The sequence below is a fragment of the Lepidochelys olivacea genome, assembly GCF_965140295.1.
Source record: "Lepidochelys olivacea isolate rLepOli2 genome assembly, chromosome: 23".
NCBI lineage: Eukaryota > Metazoa > Chordata > Testudines > Cheloniidae > Lepidochelys > Lepidochelys olivacea.
Genome location: NC_140433.1, coordinates 12,302,936 through 12,318,008, shown reverse-complemented (window position 1 = coordinate 12,318,008; position 15,073 = coordinate 12,302,936). Strand labels below are relative to the sequence as shown.

The window sequence follows — 15,073 nt, the reverse complement described above, 5'->3', positions numbered from 1 at the left end:
GGCCCTACATCTAGGCGGGCTAGCAGAGAGGTAACATGACTTGCCCAAAACACTGGCGGAGAATAGAACCCAGGAGTCCTGGCTCCCAGCCCCACCACCACCACCTCCAAAACCACTGGACCCCACTCCCCTCCCAGACCCGGGGACGGAGTCCTGACTCCCAGCCCCCACTCTAACCACTGGCCCCCACTCCCCTCCCAGAGCCGGGGAGAGAGCCCAGGAGTCCTGGCTCCCCGCCTCTACTGCGCAGTTTTGTGACAGCATCCAAAGGGTTAACAGGAGCCCAGCCTCAGCCGGGAGGGGGCGGGGCGAGGAACCTTGGCTACAAAGGTCCCCACGGGCGAGCTCAGCTGCGCCCTGTCCCCTCCCCTCCCGGAGGGCTTCCAGCCGGAGGCTATGGCAGGTAAGACCGGGCGGGAGCCAGGACGCCTGGGTTCTCTCCCCGGCTCTGGGAGGGGAGTGGGGGCTAGTGGTTAGAGTGGGGGGGAGGGGGCTGGGACTCCTGGGTTCTCTCCCCGGCTCTGGGAGGGGAGTTAGGGCTAGTGGTTAGAGCAGGGGGCCTGGGAGCCAGGATGCCTGGGTCCCGTTCCCCTGCTCTGGGAGGGGAGTGGGGCCTAGTGTCTCTGGGGACGGGGGCTGCCCCTGCCCCGAGTTGCCCACTGCTGACGAGAGCCTTAGTCCTGACCCGTGTCAGAGTAGCAGCCGTGTTCGTCTGTATTTGCAAAAAGAAAAGGAGGACTTTGTGGCACCTTAGAGACTAAATTGGTTAGTCTCTAAGGTGGCACAAGTCCTCCTTTTCTTCTAGTCCTGACCTGCAGTCCCACTGTGGGCAGGGAATTTCTCTCCCACTCGGAGCAGGGGCCCATCTCCCCGGTATCCCGGCTGTGCCCAGGCCCAACCCTCTGCTATGAGAGAGTCCCCTGGGTGGCCAGTGAAGGGTAAAGTCCTCCCATCTGGTGCCCTTTGAGCCCCCCAACAGCTGTTTCTCCTTCCAGCTGTTGCCGGGGGGCGGCTGGATCCCGGCTCGCAGCTGACCCTCAATGGGGCTGTGCTGGAGCTGCTCTTGAGCCACCCGGGGGGCACCCCCCTGCGGGATTTGGGGAGGCTCTTCCACCAGCACCATGGCCGGCGCCTGGATCTGCCCCGGCACGGCTACCGCTCGCTGCCCCAGCTGCTGGGTGACCTGAAGGAGCTGGTGGTCCTGGACGAGGAGGGCAAGGAACCGTGGGTCAGGTGCCGGCACGCAGCCTGCGACCTGCTGCCGGAGACCAAGCCCCCCAAGAGACGCCGCCATCACCCCCGGATCCACAAGGAGGCGCCACCCGAACGGCAGCACCCAGGGGCTCCTAAAGCAGGTGTGGTCATGGGTTGTGGGCGGGCTGCCCCCTACTGGGGGGAGTGGGAACTGCATGTGGTGGCTGTGTCACCTTGCCCTTCCCTTTGTTGGGGTAGCATTACAGGTGCTGTCTACACTACTAGGTGCATCAGTGATTTTCAGGGTAGATCTGTGTCAGGACTCCTGGGTCCTCTCCCTGGCTCAGGGAGGGGAGTGGGGGTCTAGTGATGAGAACAAGGCTCTGGTCCCAGTTCTGCCATCTACCTTGGGCAAATTCTCTCCCTCTCCCCCTCGAAAATGGCAGAATAACTTTTGCCTGCAGATTGCAAAGCTTAACCGCAGCTCTGGCTTTGATGCCCTCTGGCTGGAGGGCACAGTTCAGCCCTGAGAATGCCGCTGTCTCTGGGGTGGAGCGTGTCAACTTGCTGTAACAAGGCAAACCGTCTGGTCCTGCCTCTGCTTTGGGGCAGGTGAAATCAATGATGGGGTGCCTGGGGGTACCCTGAATCACCGACGGGCATCATTTAAACAGGCCTGGTACAGAGCTGTCTGCAAAGGGGACGCAGGAAACCCCCCTCACTGGAAATCTCTGCCTTGAATGCGGGCGCCAGGTCCCAGGGAGCGACACTGTGCCTGGGGAATCGAGGCTGGTGGGAAATTGAACACTGCCCCCACCCAAGTTGGGAGTGAACTTGGACCCCTCTCCCACCCCCGCCCCCGATTCTTTGCGCAAGTCTCGAGTGATGAAGCTGAAAGACCCAGGCCTGTGCTATGGGGCCCAAGCGCCCCTAGAGGGAGCCTCGGCTCGGTGCAAAATCTGCCCTGGCTTACAACAGCTCCCATGCGAAGCGGGTGCATTGCAAAGGGGTCCGGCTCAGTGTGACTGGCGCCCCCTAGAGGGGCTCGTGCATCCTAACGGGGGTGGCAGCATCTCACCGGGCATCTCTCTCCTCTCCCTCCAGCTCCCAGGCCTTGGAACTCCTGCCACCACCTGGCTGCACCCCCGGACCATCCGCCGGCCGGATCTGCCCCCGGCCACCAAGCCAGCACCTGGCTGCCCCGAGCTGTCTCGCTGAGCCGCTTCCCCAGCTCCCGCCTTCCTGTGGCCGCCCCCCGGCAGCCGCCCCTGCTAATCTTCACCAACCAGTCACGGGGTCTGGCAGCGTACCAGGGGGCAGCCCTGAATAGCCCCGCGCAGGCCCCCAGCCGGCTGCCCCGCCCCACCCGCCCAGCCAGCCCCCAGCTGGACCCTCTCATGGCCGAGCGGGCTGAGCTGGAGCAGAATGTGGCATGGGTCCTGCGGGGCCACCCCGGGGGCATCTCCCTCTTCCGCTTCCGCCAGGCCTACGGCGCCGCCTACAGCCACCCCTTCCCCCTGGACAGCACGGCCTCGGCGAAGGAGCAGCTGGCGGCCATGCCGGGGGTTGTCAGGGTGGAGGGCTGGGGGGTGCAGACGATGCTCTTCCCGGTCTGCCCCCAGGAGCTCCCCAGCGAGGAGACTGGTACGTGCTGGGAGTCGGGCGGGGTGGGGGGAGAAGGACCATCCCAGGGATCGAACCTGGGGAGCGAGGGCCTCTGCAGCTTGAGCTATGAGTCCGGGCAGGAGTCCTCGCCTGTGGGTCAGGCTGGGCTTGAGCGGGATGGAGCTAAGCAGGGCCAAGGGGCCTGGGCTGCGGGGAGCGGGGGGCTCAGTAGGGGGCGCTAGGCTGAAAGGAGTGGGGCGGGGGGCTCAGCAGGGGGCGCTGTGTGGCAGGGAGGAGGGCAGGGGGCGCCGTGTGGCAGGGAGTGGGGTGGGAGGGTCAGCAGAGGGTGCAGGGTTGGAAGGGACCTCAGGAGGTCATCTAGTCCAACCCCCTGCTCAAAGCACGACCAATCCCCAACTAAATCATCCTTGCCAGGGCTTTGTCAAGCCTGACCTTAAAAATTTCTAAGGAAGGAGATTTTTATCAATCAATATTCATGGTGGAAAAGGAGTTTCTATTTTCCTTATTCTGCATCTATCTATCTGTGGGCTTGGGCTTCTCATTTCCCCAAGATAATAAAGAGTGCCCACCTGAGTGCTAAGATACAGGTTGATGAATCCAGACCTTGTAGTACACACCTAGAGTGCAACATTGCACATGGCTGTGTCACACTTCCATTCAAAGTTACCTTATTTGTAGCCGAAGTAATTTGAGACTATCTATTTGTATAATTTGAAAATATAGTTTTCCTTCTTTTATTCTAAAATTTTATTTTAAAATTTGTCTTACGTCAACTTAAAATATCTAAAATAACTGGTTGACTATGCCTTTTTTATTGCTTAGCAAATTCTGGAGTTCTGTACAGCATCACAGACCCTTCTGCAGCTTCGCCCAAAGTCAGGGTGTGAACCCCGGCATCCTGCCCAACGGACGACCTTCCCCAGAGGAGCTGAAACCCAGCGCCAGGTGAGGGGTCCCTGTATAACCAGCACCCCACCCCAGATGGGGCTGCGTCCCTGCGTTGGACGAGGGGTCCCTTTATAACCAGCCCACGCACCCCACCCCATCTCGCCCAGGTGTTACACACATTCACAGCAGGGGCGCAGGTTTGTGGTTCTGTGTTTATTACAAAGCTGGAGATTAACAGGATGCAAAATAACATAGACAGCCTCGGCACATCCTCTCCCCCTCCCGGTGCTAAGCCCCCCACACTGACCCTACATGTGGGTCAGGACGGGGCAGGGGGCCAGCAGCTCGATGGGACAGGGCAGCAGTGGGGGGAGGGCAGCGTCTCCCCTGAAGCTTCTTCGAAGCAGAGTTCTCTGGGACTGGCGTTGCAGGGGGGGTGAGTCTGTCCCCCCCTGGGGCCAGGTGCCCCATGGCTGCAGGGGGCTCTCACTGCGGGGCCCCCCGGGGCATGTTGATCGCGGCTGGGCTGGGCAGACTCAGGGGCAGCTTTCCCCCTGTGAAAGTAGAATGAATTATATTGAAATTATAATTCATTAAAGAAATGCTACCTGAAGGGTTTGTTGAAATATAGTTGTCAGGAAGAGAAACATTAAGGAGTGTGAGACAATGGGTCCTCAAACTAATTAACTTAGAGCTCCTACTGAGCTAGGAGATTGGTAAATGTTAGTATGCAAATAAGATATGTATGTATATTTGTCAGTTTCTGCTTCCTTTTGTCCCTTATGTTAAATTGGCTTTGACTTAGCTGTATGAATAAGTTAGCCTCTCTCTGAGGCTCAAGGTCACACCTGGGTGCATTAGCAAAGCGTTTTGCTAATAAACAGAGTGGTCTGACAAATTATGTGAGTCCTGAATCTGACTTTGACACCCCGCTTGGCCTGCAGCACCTGGACGTCCAGCTCGGCGTAGGTGAGTCCCTGGACACCGGGGTCGGGCTCCTGGGGCAGGGAGGGGAGAGAGTCACTGGGGTGTGTGTGAGCGTGTGTGTGAATCTACCAACACCCCAACACACACACAGAGCACAGGGTACACACACACACATTCTCTCCTACCAGCCTGACCCCCACACCCAAGCCACTGAGTGTGCCAGGAAAGGTGTATTTGCGGGGGGGGGGGGCTGTGAGGGGGCTGCTGGGGCCCATGGTTGGGGGTCAGGCCCCATGGGGGAACAGGGGACACTTACCAGGGTCTGTGGCTCTTTTCCCTCGTCGATAGAGGTGTCTGCGGAACAGAGACACTCGCTGAGCTGCACCCCCGGCTGGCCCAGAGCAGGACCCCACACCCAGCTCTGACCCCCCACATCCATCCCGGGGGGGTCAAAGACTGGCAGAGCCACCCCCTCCCCGCCCCACACCATGGGCCAGGGTCATTAGCCCCGAGTTACAGAGAGGAAAACTGAGTCACAAAGATGTCGAGGGGGTTACAGCGGGGGCTGGGGGCTGGGAGTCAGAAGGCCTGGGTTCTCGCCCTGGCTCAGGAGGAGAGTGGGGTCTAGACTAGTGGTTAGAGCAGGGGGCTGGGAGCCAGGAGTGGACGGGGAACTAGAGCGGGAAGGGAGGGTGGCCCCAGGGAGCTCCTCGCAGTCCAACACTCTCAGCTGACACCAGCTACCTCTGGGACCCCCTCCTTAGTCCCGCCCAGCAGCAGCTGTAAATCAGACTCTGCCCCATATGGGTGGAGCCCACACAAGCCCCGTCCCTCCCTGGGGCCCTGCCCCACCCTGGTACCCCCTTGGGTGTGTTACTCACAGACGGGGTCTTTCTGAGCCGATGCCTTTAATGCCCCCATAGGGCTGGTGCTAAAAGAGAAAATCCCCTTGTAAATGTCATATCCCCCCACCGCAGAGAGATTCCCCAACACACCCAGAGAGCCCCCCATCCTGCCTCACACTGAACCCAGTTCCCTAGAACCCAGGACTCCTGGTCACAGCCCAACACACACACCCACACCTCCCTGCTGTAACCACTGGACCCCACTCCCCTCCCAGATGAAGGAGAGAACCCAGGAGCCCTGTGACCCCGGCAGGTCGATTGGGAGGGGGAGGAGCCGGGTTCCTACCTGCTGGGTCTCGGTGCAGCTCCTTTTCCTGCAGAGGGACACAAACCAGAATCCCCCATCAGCAGATTGGGATCCTCCGGTCCCAGAGCCCGGCCACGCACCCCGCACAGGGCAGCAGGGGTGGGGGGCAGGACAACACTGTAGCATGCGCCAGGGGCGGGGCAGATTAACTTTGGGGGGCTTTTCCTGTCCCTAATCCTCCCTCCTTAGTGACTCGCTATAACAAACCTGATCCATAGGTCGGCTTCCCTGGCACCCCATGTACCAGGCATGGAGTCGGTGGCTCTTAATAAAGGGACCCCTCGCCCGGCGCTGAGATGCTGCCACCTCTGGGGTGGGGCAAGGGGACTGGTTATATGGGGACCCCTCAGTCTGTGCTGAGATGTAGCCCCTCTGGGGTGGGACAGGTGTGTGTGTGTACAGGGATAACCCATGCAATAGAACCCCCTGCTGAGCCCCCACCCCACTCCGTGGCTTTCCCGGCACTGTCCCCCATCCAAGCCGTAATGCCATCCCGCCCTGCTTAGCGGCAGGTTTAACCCTTTCCTCGCTGGGTGGGGGCACTTACTGGCTCGGGTTTTTCGGAAGCAGAGGAAGGCCACCAGGAGGAGGAGGAGGCCGGCGGCTGCCGCACTCGCCCCGGCGATGATGTGGCTGGTCAGAGACGGCGGTGCCAGAGGTCCCGATTCTCCTGGGAAACAGCAGCAGGCTGTGAGTGCTGGGAGGGGCTGGTCTGTTCCCCCCCCGGCCCCTCCCACCCCAGGCAGCACCCAAGGGGCTGGGACACCGCAGGGCACAGCCAGGAGAAAATTCTATGGGGAGGATGTTGGGGGCTCCCAGGGTATCAAGTGGGGTCAGATCAAGCAAGATTTGGGGGATTTGTAGTGCTAGGGGGCACTGGGCTGCAGTGGGCGGGGGGCTCAGTAGGGGGCGTTCACCCCATCGGTCAGAGCTGGCCCCATTGCCCCAGCACGGCACTGGGGGCGCTGTCTGATCCAGCCTGGCCGTCATTTCTAAGGCATTTCACCCCCTTCCTCATGGCCACACTGACTCAGGCCAACGGGCGCATCTAGCCTGGTATCCCGCCTCCCATGCTGGCTGTCCCTGGCAGCCTCACAGAGACCTCCAGGGCACCACCCCCATGTCCACTGATGGGCCCAGCTGCGCCCAGAGGGGGCCTCCAGCTGCCCTGTTAGCGGGGCGGGTTCGTGTCTGAGCAGGAGGCTTCACTCCCCTCCCAAATCCGTCTGCGGCGGGGGAGTCACTGCTCCTGAGAACAGCCTCCATCCCTCCCCCTGGGCAACCACTGGGGGAAGCTGCCCCATAATCTGTGACTCAAGAGATTCTCCCCTTGTCCCACACTGGACTCTGACTCCCTGCTGCACCCCTGGGCCGGGGTAGGGGGACAGAGTTCTCGGGTCTTGGGGCCGTAGTTTGGGGGGGGCAGAAAGTAGTAAATTGGTTGCGGGGCTGCAGTGGGGGGACGGAATGGGGCGGGACCACGGAGGGGGCAGAAAGGGGTGGGGCTGTGGGCAGGGCCGCAGGCCGAGGAGGCAGGACAGGAGCGGGAGGGCAGGTGAAAAGGTGGGGAGAGACTCCCCCTTGCTCTGGCCCACGGCCCCAGGAAACCTTAATCCAACTCTGCCCGTGACTCAGCATCGATCGTTACTGTCAGTCCCGGGGAGGGGGGTTTGTGGCTGGGGACGGAGCTGGCTGGGCAGCCCCTGGGCCCTGATTCCTCTGTGAGTCCCCAGTGCGGGGGCAGCCGGGGGAGCATCCCCTGGGAAAGGCCCTGGCTCTGCAGCTCCCCCTGGGGGCAGGGATCCCCCCTCCCTCAGCTGTGAACCTCCAGGAGCTGCTGCTCCCCCCTGCCTGGGGAACCCCCCAGTGACACTGTCCCCGCTCCCTGTCCACGGGGTTCCTAGGGCTCTGGGCAGAGCCTGACTCTGAGAATCCCATCTGGGTGCCGACTTTCTGAGGGTCCGGCTGGGAGCGGGGACGTGGAGCTGGGCCCCTCACCTGCTACCACCAGCTGCACGGGGTGGCTGGGCTGCGAGGAGACGAAGGGCTCTGACCGGGGCCGGTAGCTGCAGCCGTAGCTCCCTCCGTGCTGCCGGCCCACGGTGGGGATGTGGAACTCGGCCCCGTCCCCAGCAGGGTCCATGTGTCGCGGCGGGTTCAGGTCTCCAGCCTTGTGCAGGAAGAACCTCACGTCCCAGGGCTGCCCCTGACACCGGATGGTGACGTCTGCCCCTGGGGCGGTGACCCCAGTGGGGCTCAGAGAGATGGAGGGTCTGGGTAAGCTGGGATCTGCGCACAGGAGACAGGCTGTGAGAGCCAGACCCGGGCACCCACCCAGCCCCGGCCTCCAGCTGCAGAAGAGAAGAGCGACGGGGGGATTTGAGAGCAGCCTTCAACTCCCTGAAGGGGGCTCCAAAGAGGATGGAGCTGGGCTGTTCTCAGTGGGGGCAGATGACAGAACAAGGAGCGATGGTCTCAGGTTGCAGTGGGGGAGGTCTCCTTTGGATATTAGGAAACACTATTGTGACGGTGCCCCCATAAGGCTTTATGAAAATATACTTGTCAATGTATATATGACATGACTAGAATGTGTTTTATGCTACATATGCCACGTAATGTATCTCTGTCAATGTTATGACCTACTGAATCTATTCATCCTATTTGTATGCATGTGTCCTTATCGTATTCGAAGTTACGAGTATCGGCTGCGTACTTGTTTGATTCTGAGTAGCTTTCAGTGAAGCAGTTGATCAGCTTCCTGAGAAAGGACTGTTCTCAGTAAGTGCCCAATCAAGAAGCCCTTAAGCCAACAATGAACTTGGAGACGCCAGTCCACATCTGGGCTTTCCCAGGAATGTGGCGTGCCTGGTAAGGAACTCAGTCATGCGTGGACATGTGACTTGCCCAGGTGACTCCAAAACTCCATTTTGTAGCTGGACTTTGCATAGGAGAGAGGAGGGGGTCTCCACCCACAAGAGAAAGTGTATTTAAACCTCTGGAAGACCCCTCCATTTTTATCTTCAGCTGGCTAAAGAGAGAGCCTCTCCACCCCCAAAAATACCTGAAAGAATCTGGAACAAAGGACAGTAACTTCAGGGGATGTGAGTGATAGCTGGACCCAGACTAGAAGGAGATTTGTCTGTAAAAGGAAGCTTACTGGAACTGGAGAGGTTTTTATCTCTATTCAGTTTGATTAGACATAGACATGCGTGTTTTATTTTATTTTGCTTGGTAATTCACTTTGTTCTGTCTGTTATTACTTGGAACCACTTAAATCCTACTTTCTGTAGTTAGTAAAATCACTTTTTACTTATTAATTAACCCAGAGTATGTATTAATACCTGGGGAGCGGGGGGCAAACAGCTGTGCATATCTCTCGATCAGTGTTATAGAGGGCGAACAATTTATGAGTTTACCCTGTATAAGCTTTATACAGAGTAAAACCAACTTATTTGGGGTTTAGACCCGATTGGGAGTTGGGCATCTGAGTGTTAAAGACAGGAACACTTCTGTAAGCTGCTCTCAGTTAAGCTTGTAGCTTGTGGGATGTGGTTCAGACCTGGGTCTGTGTTTCTGGCCGGCAAGTGCGTCTGGCGCAGCCAGGCAGGATTCTGGAGTGCCAAGCTGGCAAGGAGGGCAGGGGCAGAAGTAGTCTTGGCACATCAGTTGGGAGCCCCAAGGGGGTTTCTGTGATCCAACCCGTAACAACTATTTCACTGGGAGGGTGGTGAGGCACTGGAATGGGCTCCCTAGGGAGGTGGTGGAATCTCCATCCTTAGAGGTTTTTAAGACCTGGCTTGACAAAGCCCTGGCTGGATGATTTAGTTGGCCTTGGTCCTGCTTTGAGCAGGGGGTTGGACAAGATGACCTCCTGAGGTCCCCTCCAAGCCTAATCTTCGATGATTCCCCGTCTGGCCCTGGCATGGGCAGATCCATGGCAGAGATTCTCTCCCAGATCCCAGAGTCCCCCTGACCCAGAAACCTGGCCCTGTGACCTGGGCTCCCAGTCCCACACACATGGAGCCGCGGCGGCCTTATTCTTGGGGTCCTCATATGCCGTATGTGGCCCCTGCCTCATTCACTGCATCCGCCGCCCCCCCTCCCCCCCCCCGAGCACAGGGCGACTCAGAGGCTGCTCTCTGGAGCCTGGCACTACAGGGCTTGAGCCCCACACAGGAAGGAAGTCAGCCCCTGGGAGGCAGCGAGGCGTCTTTATCCCCATTCTACAGGGGGAACCTGAGTCTCAGTCAGATTCACTTTCCTTCGTGAGCTCCCAGGGCAGGGACCGTCTCTTCACTCTGTGTTTATGCAGCGCCCGGCACAAAGGGGCCCTGACCATGGCGGGGGCCCTACATGCTCCCCCAACACAAGGGATCCAGCGCTACTGAGGCCAGTGTTTGCAGAGGTCTCCACTAACTGTGGGCATCTCTATTTGTGGGCGGTTGGTCTGAGATCCCCCAAGATTGAGGCCCCCCGACAAAGAAGGACACTTTCGAAAACCGCGATGTGCTCCCATCACACAGAGTCTGTGGCCGCACCAGGAGAACAGTGGGGAGGGGATCACGGGATTAAATAGCGACTCACGGTTCCTACACACAAGGGGCAGCGTTAAAGTCACCTCCCTGCCCCGAGTCCCCAGGGGCTGCTGCTCCCCCCTGGCTGGGGAACCCCCCAGTGACTCCGTCCCCGCTCCCCGGCTGGGCGTCCCCACTGCGGGGTCAGGGCTCAGGGCAGAGCCTGGCTCTGAGCATCCCACTAGCACCGAGCCCCCGTGAGGGTCAGACTGGGGGTGGGGCTGGGAACGGGGACGCCGAGCCGGGCCCCTCACCTGTCACCGCCAGATCCACGGGGTCGCTGGGGGACGACATGGCGAACGGCTCTGATCTGTTCTGATAGGAGCAGCTGTAGCTCCCCCGGTCCTCCCGGCTCACGTTGCTGATGGGAAACTCAGCCTCCAACCCCTTCGAAGCCACAGTTTGGAAACAGCGTCCATCTTTATTCAGCACGAACCGCATGCCCCGGTGCTGCCCCCGACACCAGACGGCCACGGCTCCCCCCAGGGAGACCCCCCAGCTGGGGCTCAGGGAGATGTTGGGTTTGGGGTAGCTGGGCTCTGCAGGGGGAAGCAGACAGGCCGTGAGACGCAGGCCCCGTCACCCAGTCCTGGGGCCCGTCCTCACCACGCGGCCTCCGTGGGGGGTCAGACCCGGTGGCCCTGGGGACGGGCTCCTGGATGCCTTTCCACAGGGGCCCAGAGTTTCCTCTGAGCCCTGGGCTAACAGCATGAGACATGGAGCAACCCCAGCCCCTGGGGGCCCAAAGCTCTGCTCCCAAGTGGGTGACACACCAGTCCAGTCTCTAGGGGTCCATTCACGACCTGGCTTCTGTGCTGGGAGGGGGCTGGGAGCCAGGACTCCTGGGTTCTGTCCCTGGCTCTGGGAGGGGCTTGGGGTCTAGGCTGGAGAGCAGGAGGATGTGGGCCAGGACTCCGGGTTCTGTCCCTGGCTCTGGGAGGGGAGTGGGGTCTAGTGGGGAGAGCAGGGAGGGTGGGGGCCAGGACTCCTGGGTTCTGTGCACATGTAACGGGACTGTTGTCCCCTTACTGACATTCACTCGGGGTGTTTTGGTTGCTAGCTCCCAGCACCAAGGGGAAGGGTCGATGGGAATCCAGGACCCTGAGACCGACAGTCCCCAGGAACAATGAGGAGAGGCCAACGCTCCAGGTGAGCCTGATTGCCAGGGCCAGCGGGCTAGTCACGAATCCAGGGGATCCCGTCCTCTGGGTGAGCTGGAATCGCCTGGGGCAGACAGAGGGGGGCTGAGCTAAGGAGAAAGCAGGGGCCCGAGCTGAGCTGGGAGCACCCAGAGCCGGGCCAGCCAGAGGGGCCAGAACAGCAGCCCGGGGAGGAGGTCCGTGCTGGGAGCAGAGTCAAAGCAGCAGCCCACAGAGCAGCTCTGTCCCCGGAGCTGCAGCCACCGGAGCCCAGAGACGCTGGCTGTGACGTCCCCGGGCCACAGAGCGGGGTGACGGGTTTTCCTTTCACCTTCCCCATTTTTTTCCTTATTTTTAAAAATTGATTGTTGTGTAATAAATTGTCTGTAATGATCAGGGGGTCAGGGAAGCGTCCAGCGCAGAGAGAGCACCCGGGAGAGGGGACACCCTCGCCCCTTCCTGAAGTGACCACAACAAGGTTGGGGGTCGAGCCCCCTGGGAATCTGGGGCCCAGCCTTGCCGGGGTCATGAGGACTCTGCCACACGGGAGGGAGGAAGGGGAGCCCTCGAGGTCAGGCAGGCCGCTGGGTAAAGGGAGTGGGAGCGAAGACTCAGATCCTTTCGCCAGCCAATCCCACCGGGGTGGGTATAAGCCAGGAAAGTTCCCCACAATAGCGGGACCATTCCCCCGCTTACACGCAGCACCACCCCTGACTTGTAGGGGACTGTGAAAGTCTCTCCTATCCACTGAGGTTTATAACCTTCAGCTCCGCCCGTCACCCCCTAACTGATGTGTTACCTGGGAAAGGCCCCCCTGCTCTGCAGCTCCCGCTGGGGGCAGGAATCCCCCCACCCTCAGCCCTGAATGTCCAGTGGCTGCTTCTTCCCCCGGCTGGGGAACCCCCCAGTGACTCTGTCCCCTCTGCTGGGCTCAGGGCAGAGCCTGGCTCTGAGCGTCCCAACAGTGCAGAGACCCACCTTTCCCCAGGCCTTGGGATCGTGGGGTGGGCGGCTGTGAGTGCAGGGGAGGGAGGTGTTGGGGCGGGGGCTGATCTGGGGGGGGTCTTCCCCACGGCTGCACTGACCGTGAACGTTTCGGTTACCCCGAGGGGATCTAGAGCCCACAGATGGCCCCTATTAGCGTTTGTATGAGCTGAAATAAATCCACATTCCCCCCGCCCCCCGCAATCTTCCCAGCCCTGGGGGGGCAGGACACTGAACCAGTGGATGGTTCCCATCTGCTTTGTCAGACCCCGGGAGCCAAGGTCAGCTCCTCGTTACTCCCTGGTGGGGCGGGGCAGAGAAGAACTGGGACGGGTCTGAGTGCCCAGGGGGAGTCTGTGTTGAGTTTTGGGTAACGTTCAGGACTCAGATCCCCTCCCCCATCCTTGATGTTACTGTTCTCCCCCCAGACTGATACTCCCCTCCCCACACCCCGCTGTGACCGGCCAGCCAGCAGCATGGAGAGGAGACGGCTCGTTAGTGACCAGATCCCAGAGCAACTGGATCCCTCACCCTGCTCTCATTTCCACCCCACCCCACCCCACCCCGCCATGGGCACACGCCCTGGTCTCAGATCCCCCCTCCATGAGCACACGCCCTGGTCTCAGATCCCCCCTCCTTGGGCACATGCCCTGGTCTAAGATCCCCCCTCCATGAGCACACGCCCTGGTCTCAGATCCCCCCTCCTTGGGCACATGCCCTGGTCTAAGATCCCCCCTCCATGAGCACACGCCCTGGTCTCAGATCCCCCCTCCTTGGGCACACGCCCTGGTCTCAGATCCACCCCCCACATGGCCACACGCCCTGGTCTCAGATCCCCCCTCCTTGGGCACAAGCCCTGGTCTCAGATCCACCCCCCACATGGCCACACGCCCTGGCTGTCTCCGATACTTACCGAGGAAGAGGACACTGAGAGCAGACGCCATGATGGGAGAGTGGGGGTGTGAGGATGTGACGCAGCAGGGAGGGGGGAGGGTTGACCTGGGAATGTGCCCGGGGGATGGGAGACCTGAGAGCCTGTAACCGAGCCAGGAGGGGGAGGGGGAGGTGACACCTCTGCCCAGGTATGTGGACAGAGGCTGCAGCAGGGAGCCTGCTGGGGGGGTTTAGTTTCAGGTTGGGGCTGGGTGGAGGAAGGCAGGGAACCCCAGGGCTGGGGTCTGAGCTCCCTGCTCCCCCAGAAGGATGTGATTGAGGGGTCCTGGTTGTACCCACAAGCTCTGTTGTGGACTGTGTTCCTCTTGTCCAATAAACCTTCTGTTTTACTGGCTGGCTGAGAGTCTCAGTGAATCCCAGGAAGAGGGGTGCAGGGCCTGGACTCCCCCACACTCCGTGACAGGGGGGCCCCTCAGCGCTGCCACCAACACCCCAGTGCTGAGCTCCACTGAGCCTGAGGCCCGAGTGCGAGCGGAATGAGGAACTGCGCTGGGGGCTGCAGCCCCAGGAAGCCCGTGATGCGCTCGGCCCCTTTCTTCCCATCAGCTGGTTTCTCTGCAATCTCCAGCCCAAATCTACCAGGGTCAGAGCAAAGCCAGCTCCCTGCAACACCCGCCAAACCACATCCCCTCCTGCACCTGCCTGGTCCCACGCCACCCCCCATCACAACCCAGCCCCACATGGGAGCTGCCCAGTCCGGGGACCAGCTGGGAACAGGAGAATCTCAGGAGGTGTCAAGAGGTGTCCAGGCTGCCCTGAGCTTTTCCAACAGGCCCGTCTAGCCTCCCTGAAGCAGCAGCTCAGAGTAGAGGAGGGCTTCTACCCCCCTCCCACACACAGTGCCCCCCACAAAGAAACCCTCTCCCAAGGAGCGGGACAGAGATTCCTTCCTGACCCAGCTGGGCCCAGCCCCAGCCCTGGAGCATGAGGGTGGAGGGACCTGGCCAACCTCCTTCTCAGGTACCATCGCTGCACACGCCGTTCTTAGCTGAGTGATGTGGCACAGAGACATGACAGGGGGGTCTGAGGGGGGTGGGAGTTGAGGTTTCTGGTCCCCGTGAGCAGGGGAGGGAGGGGTAAATGTAGATCCTGAGTTGATAAAGGAGCAGTGAATAAATCTGAGAAAGGGGAAGTCTGGCCAGAGCCGGCGCTCGCTTCCTGTTTCTGCTACTGCCAGTGACATTCTGTGAAAACCTGATGCCCGACACCTAGCCTGTTCTATACCCCGGCTCTGGGAGGGGAATGGGGTCTAGTGATTGGGGGGTGGGGGTGGCTGGGAGCCAGGACTCCTGGGTTCTCTCCTGGCTCTGGTTGGGGGGTGGGGTCTACTGCTAAGAGAAAAGGACGCAGATTTGAGCCAGCCCCCTAGAGGTGAAAGGCCCTGTGACGAAGTGGGACTGTTCTTAATGTTTCCTCTGAATACTATAGGGGTGCCTCAGTTTCCCCTATGCATTTCTTCAGTCTCTAGGTGGTGGGATAAGGGGATGTAATTGTTGCAGAGCAAAGGGCCAGTGTACATAAATGGCTGACAGTCTGTCTCCTGGCAAGTGATGGCCTGGGCCCTTCCCCCCTGCA

General features: G+C 60.4%; 2 protein-coding genes across 2 annotated transcripts; one reads left to right on the top strand and one right to left on the bottom strand.

Moving 5' to 3' along the window:
* Nucleotides 1-305: 305 nt before the first annotated feature.
* On the top strand, nt 306-3,783 carry LOC311511744 (uncharacterized protein). Its single transcript, XM_084612592.1, has 4 exons — nt 306-403; nt 996-1,355; nt 2,299-2,838; nt 3,643-3,783. The coding sequence occupies exons 1-4, from the start codon at nt 397-399 to the stop codon at nt 3,705-3,707; spliced, it is 972 nt and encodes a 323-aa protein (XP_084468718.1). The 5' UTR covers nt 306-396; the 3' UTR covers nt 3,708-3,783.
* Nucleotides 3,784-3,906: 123 nt separating this feature from the next.
* LOC311511750 (alpha-1B-glycoprotein-like) lies at nt 3,907-13,568 on the bottom strand. Its single transcript, XM_084612601.1, has 8 exons — nt 13,458-13,568; nt 10,676-10,960; nt 7,846-8,136; nt 6,395-6,517; nt 5,827-5,854; nt 5,517-5,566; nt 4,952-4,989; nt 3,907-4,262 (listed from the first exon to the last, which is right to left on the bottom strand). The coding sequence occupies exons 1-8, from the start codon at nt 13,486-13,488 to the stop codon at nt 4,245-4,247; spliced, it is 864 nt and encodes a 287-aa protein (XP_084468727.1). The 5' UTR covers nt 13,489-13,568; the 3' UTR covers nt 3,907-4,244.
* Nucleotides 13,569-15,073: the final 1,505 nt, after the last annotated feature.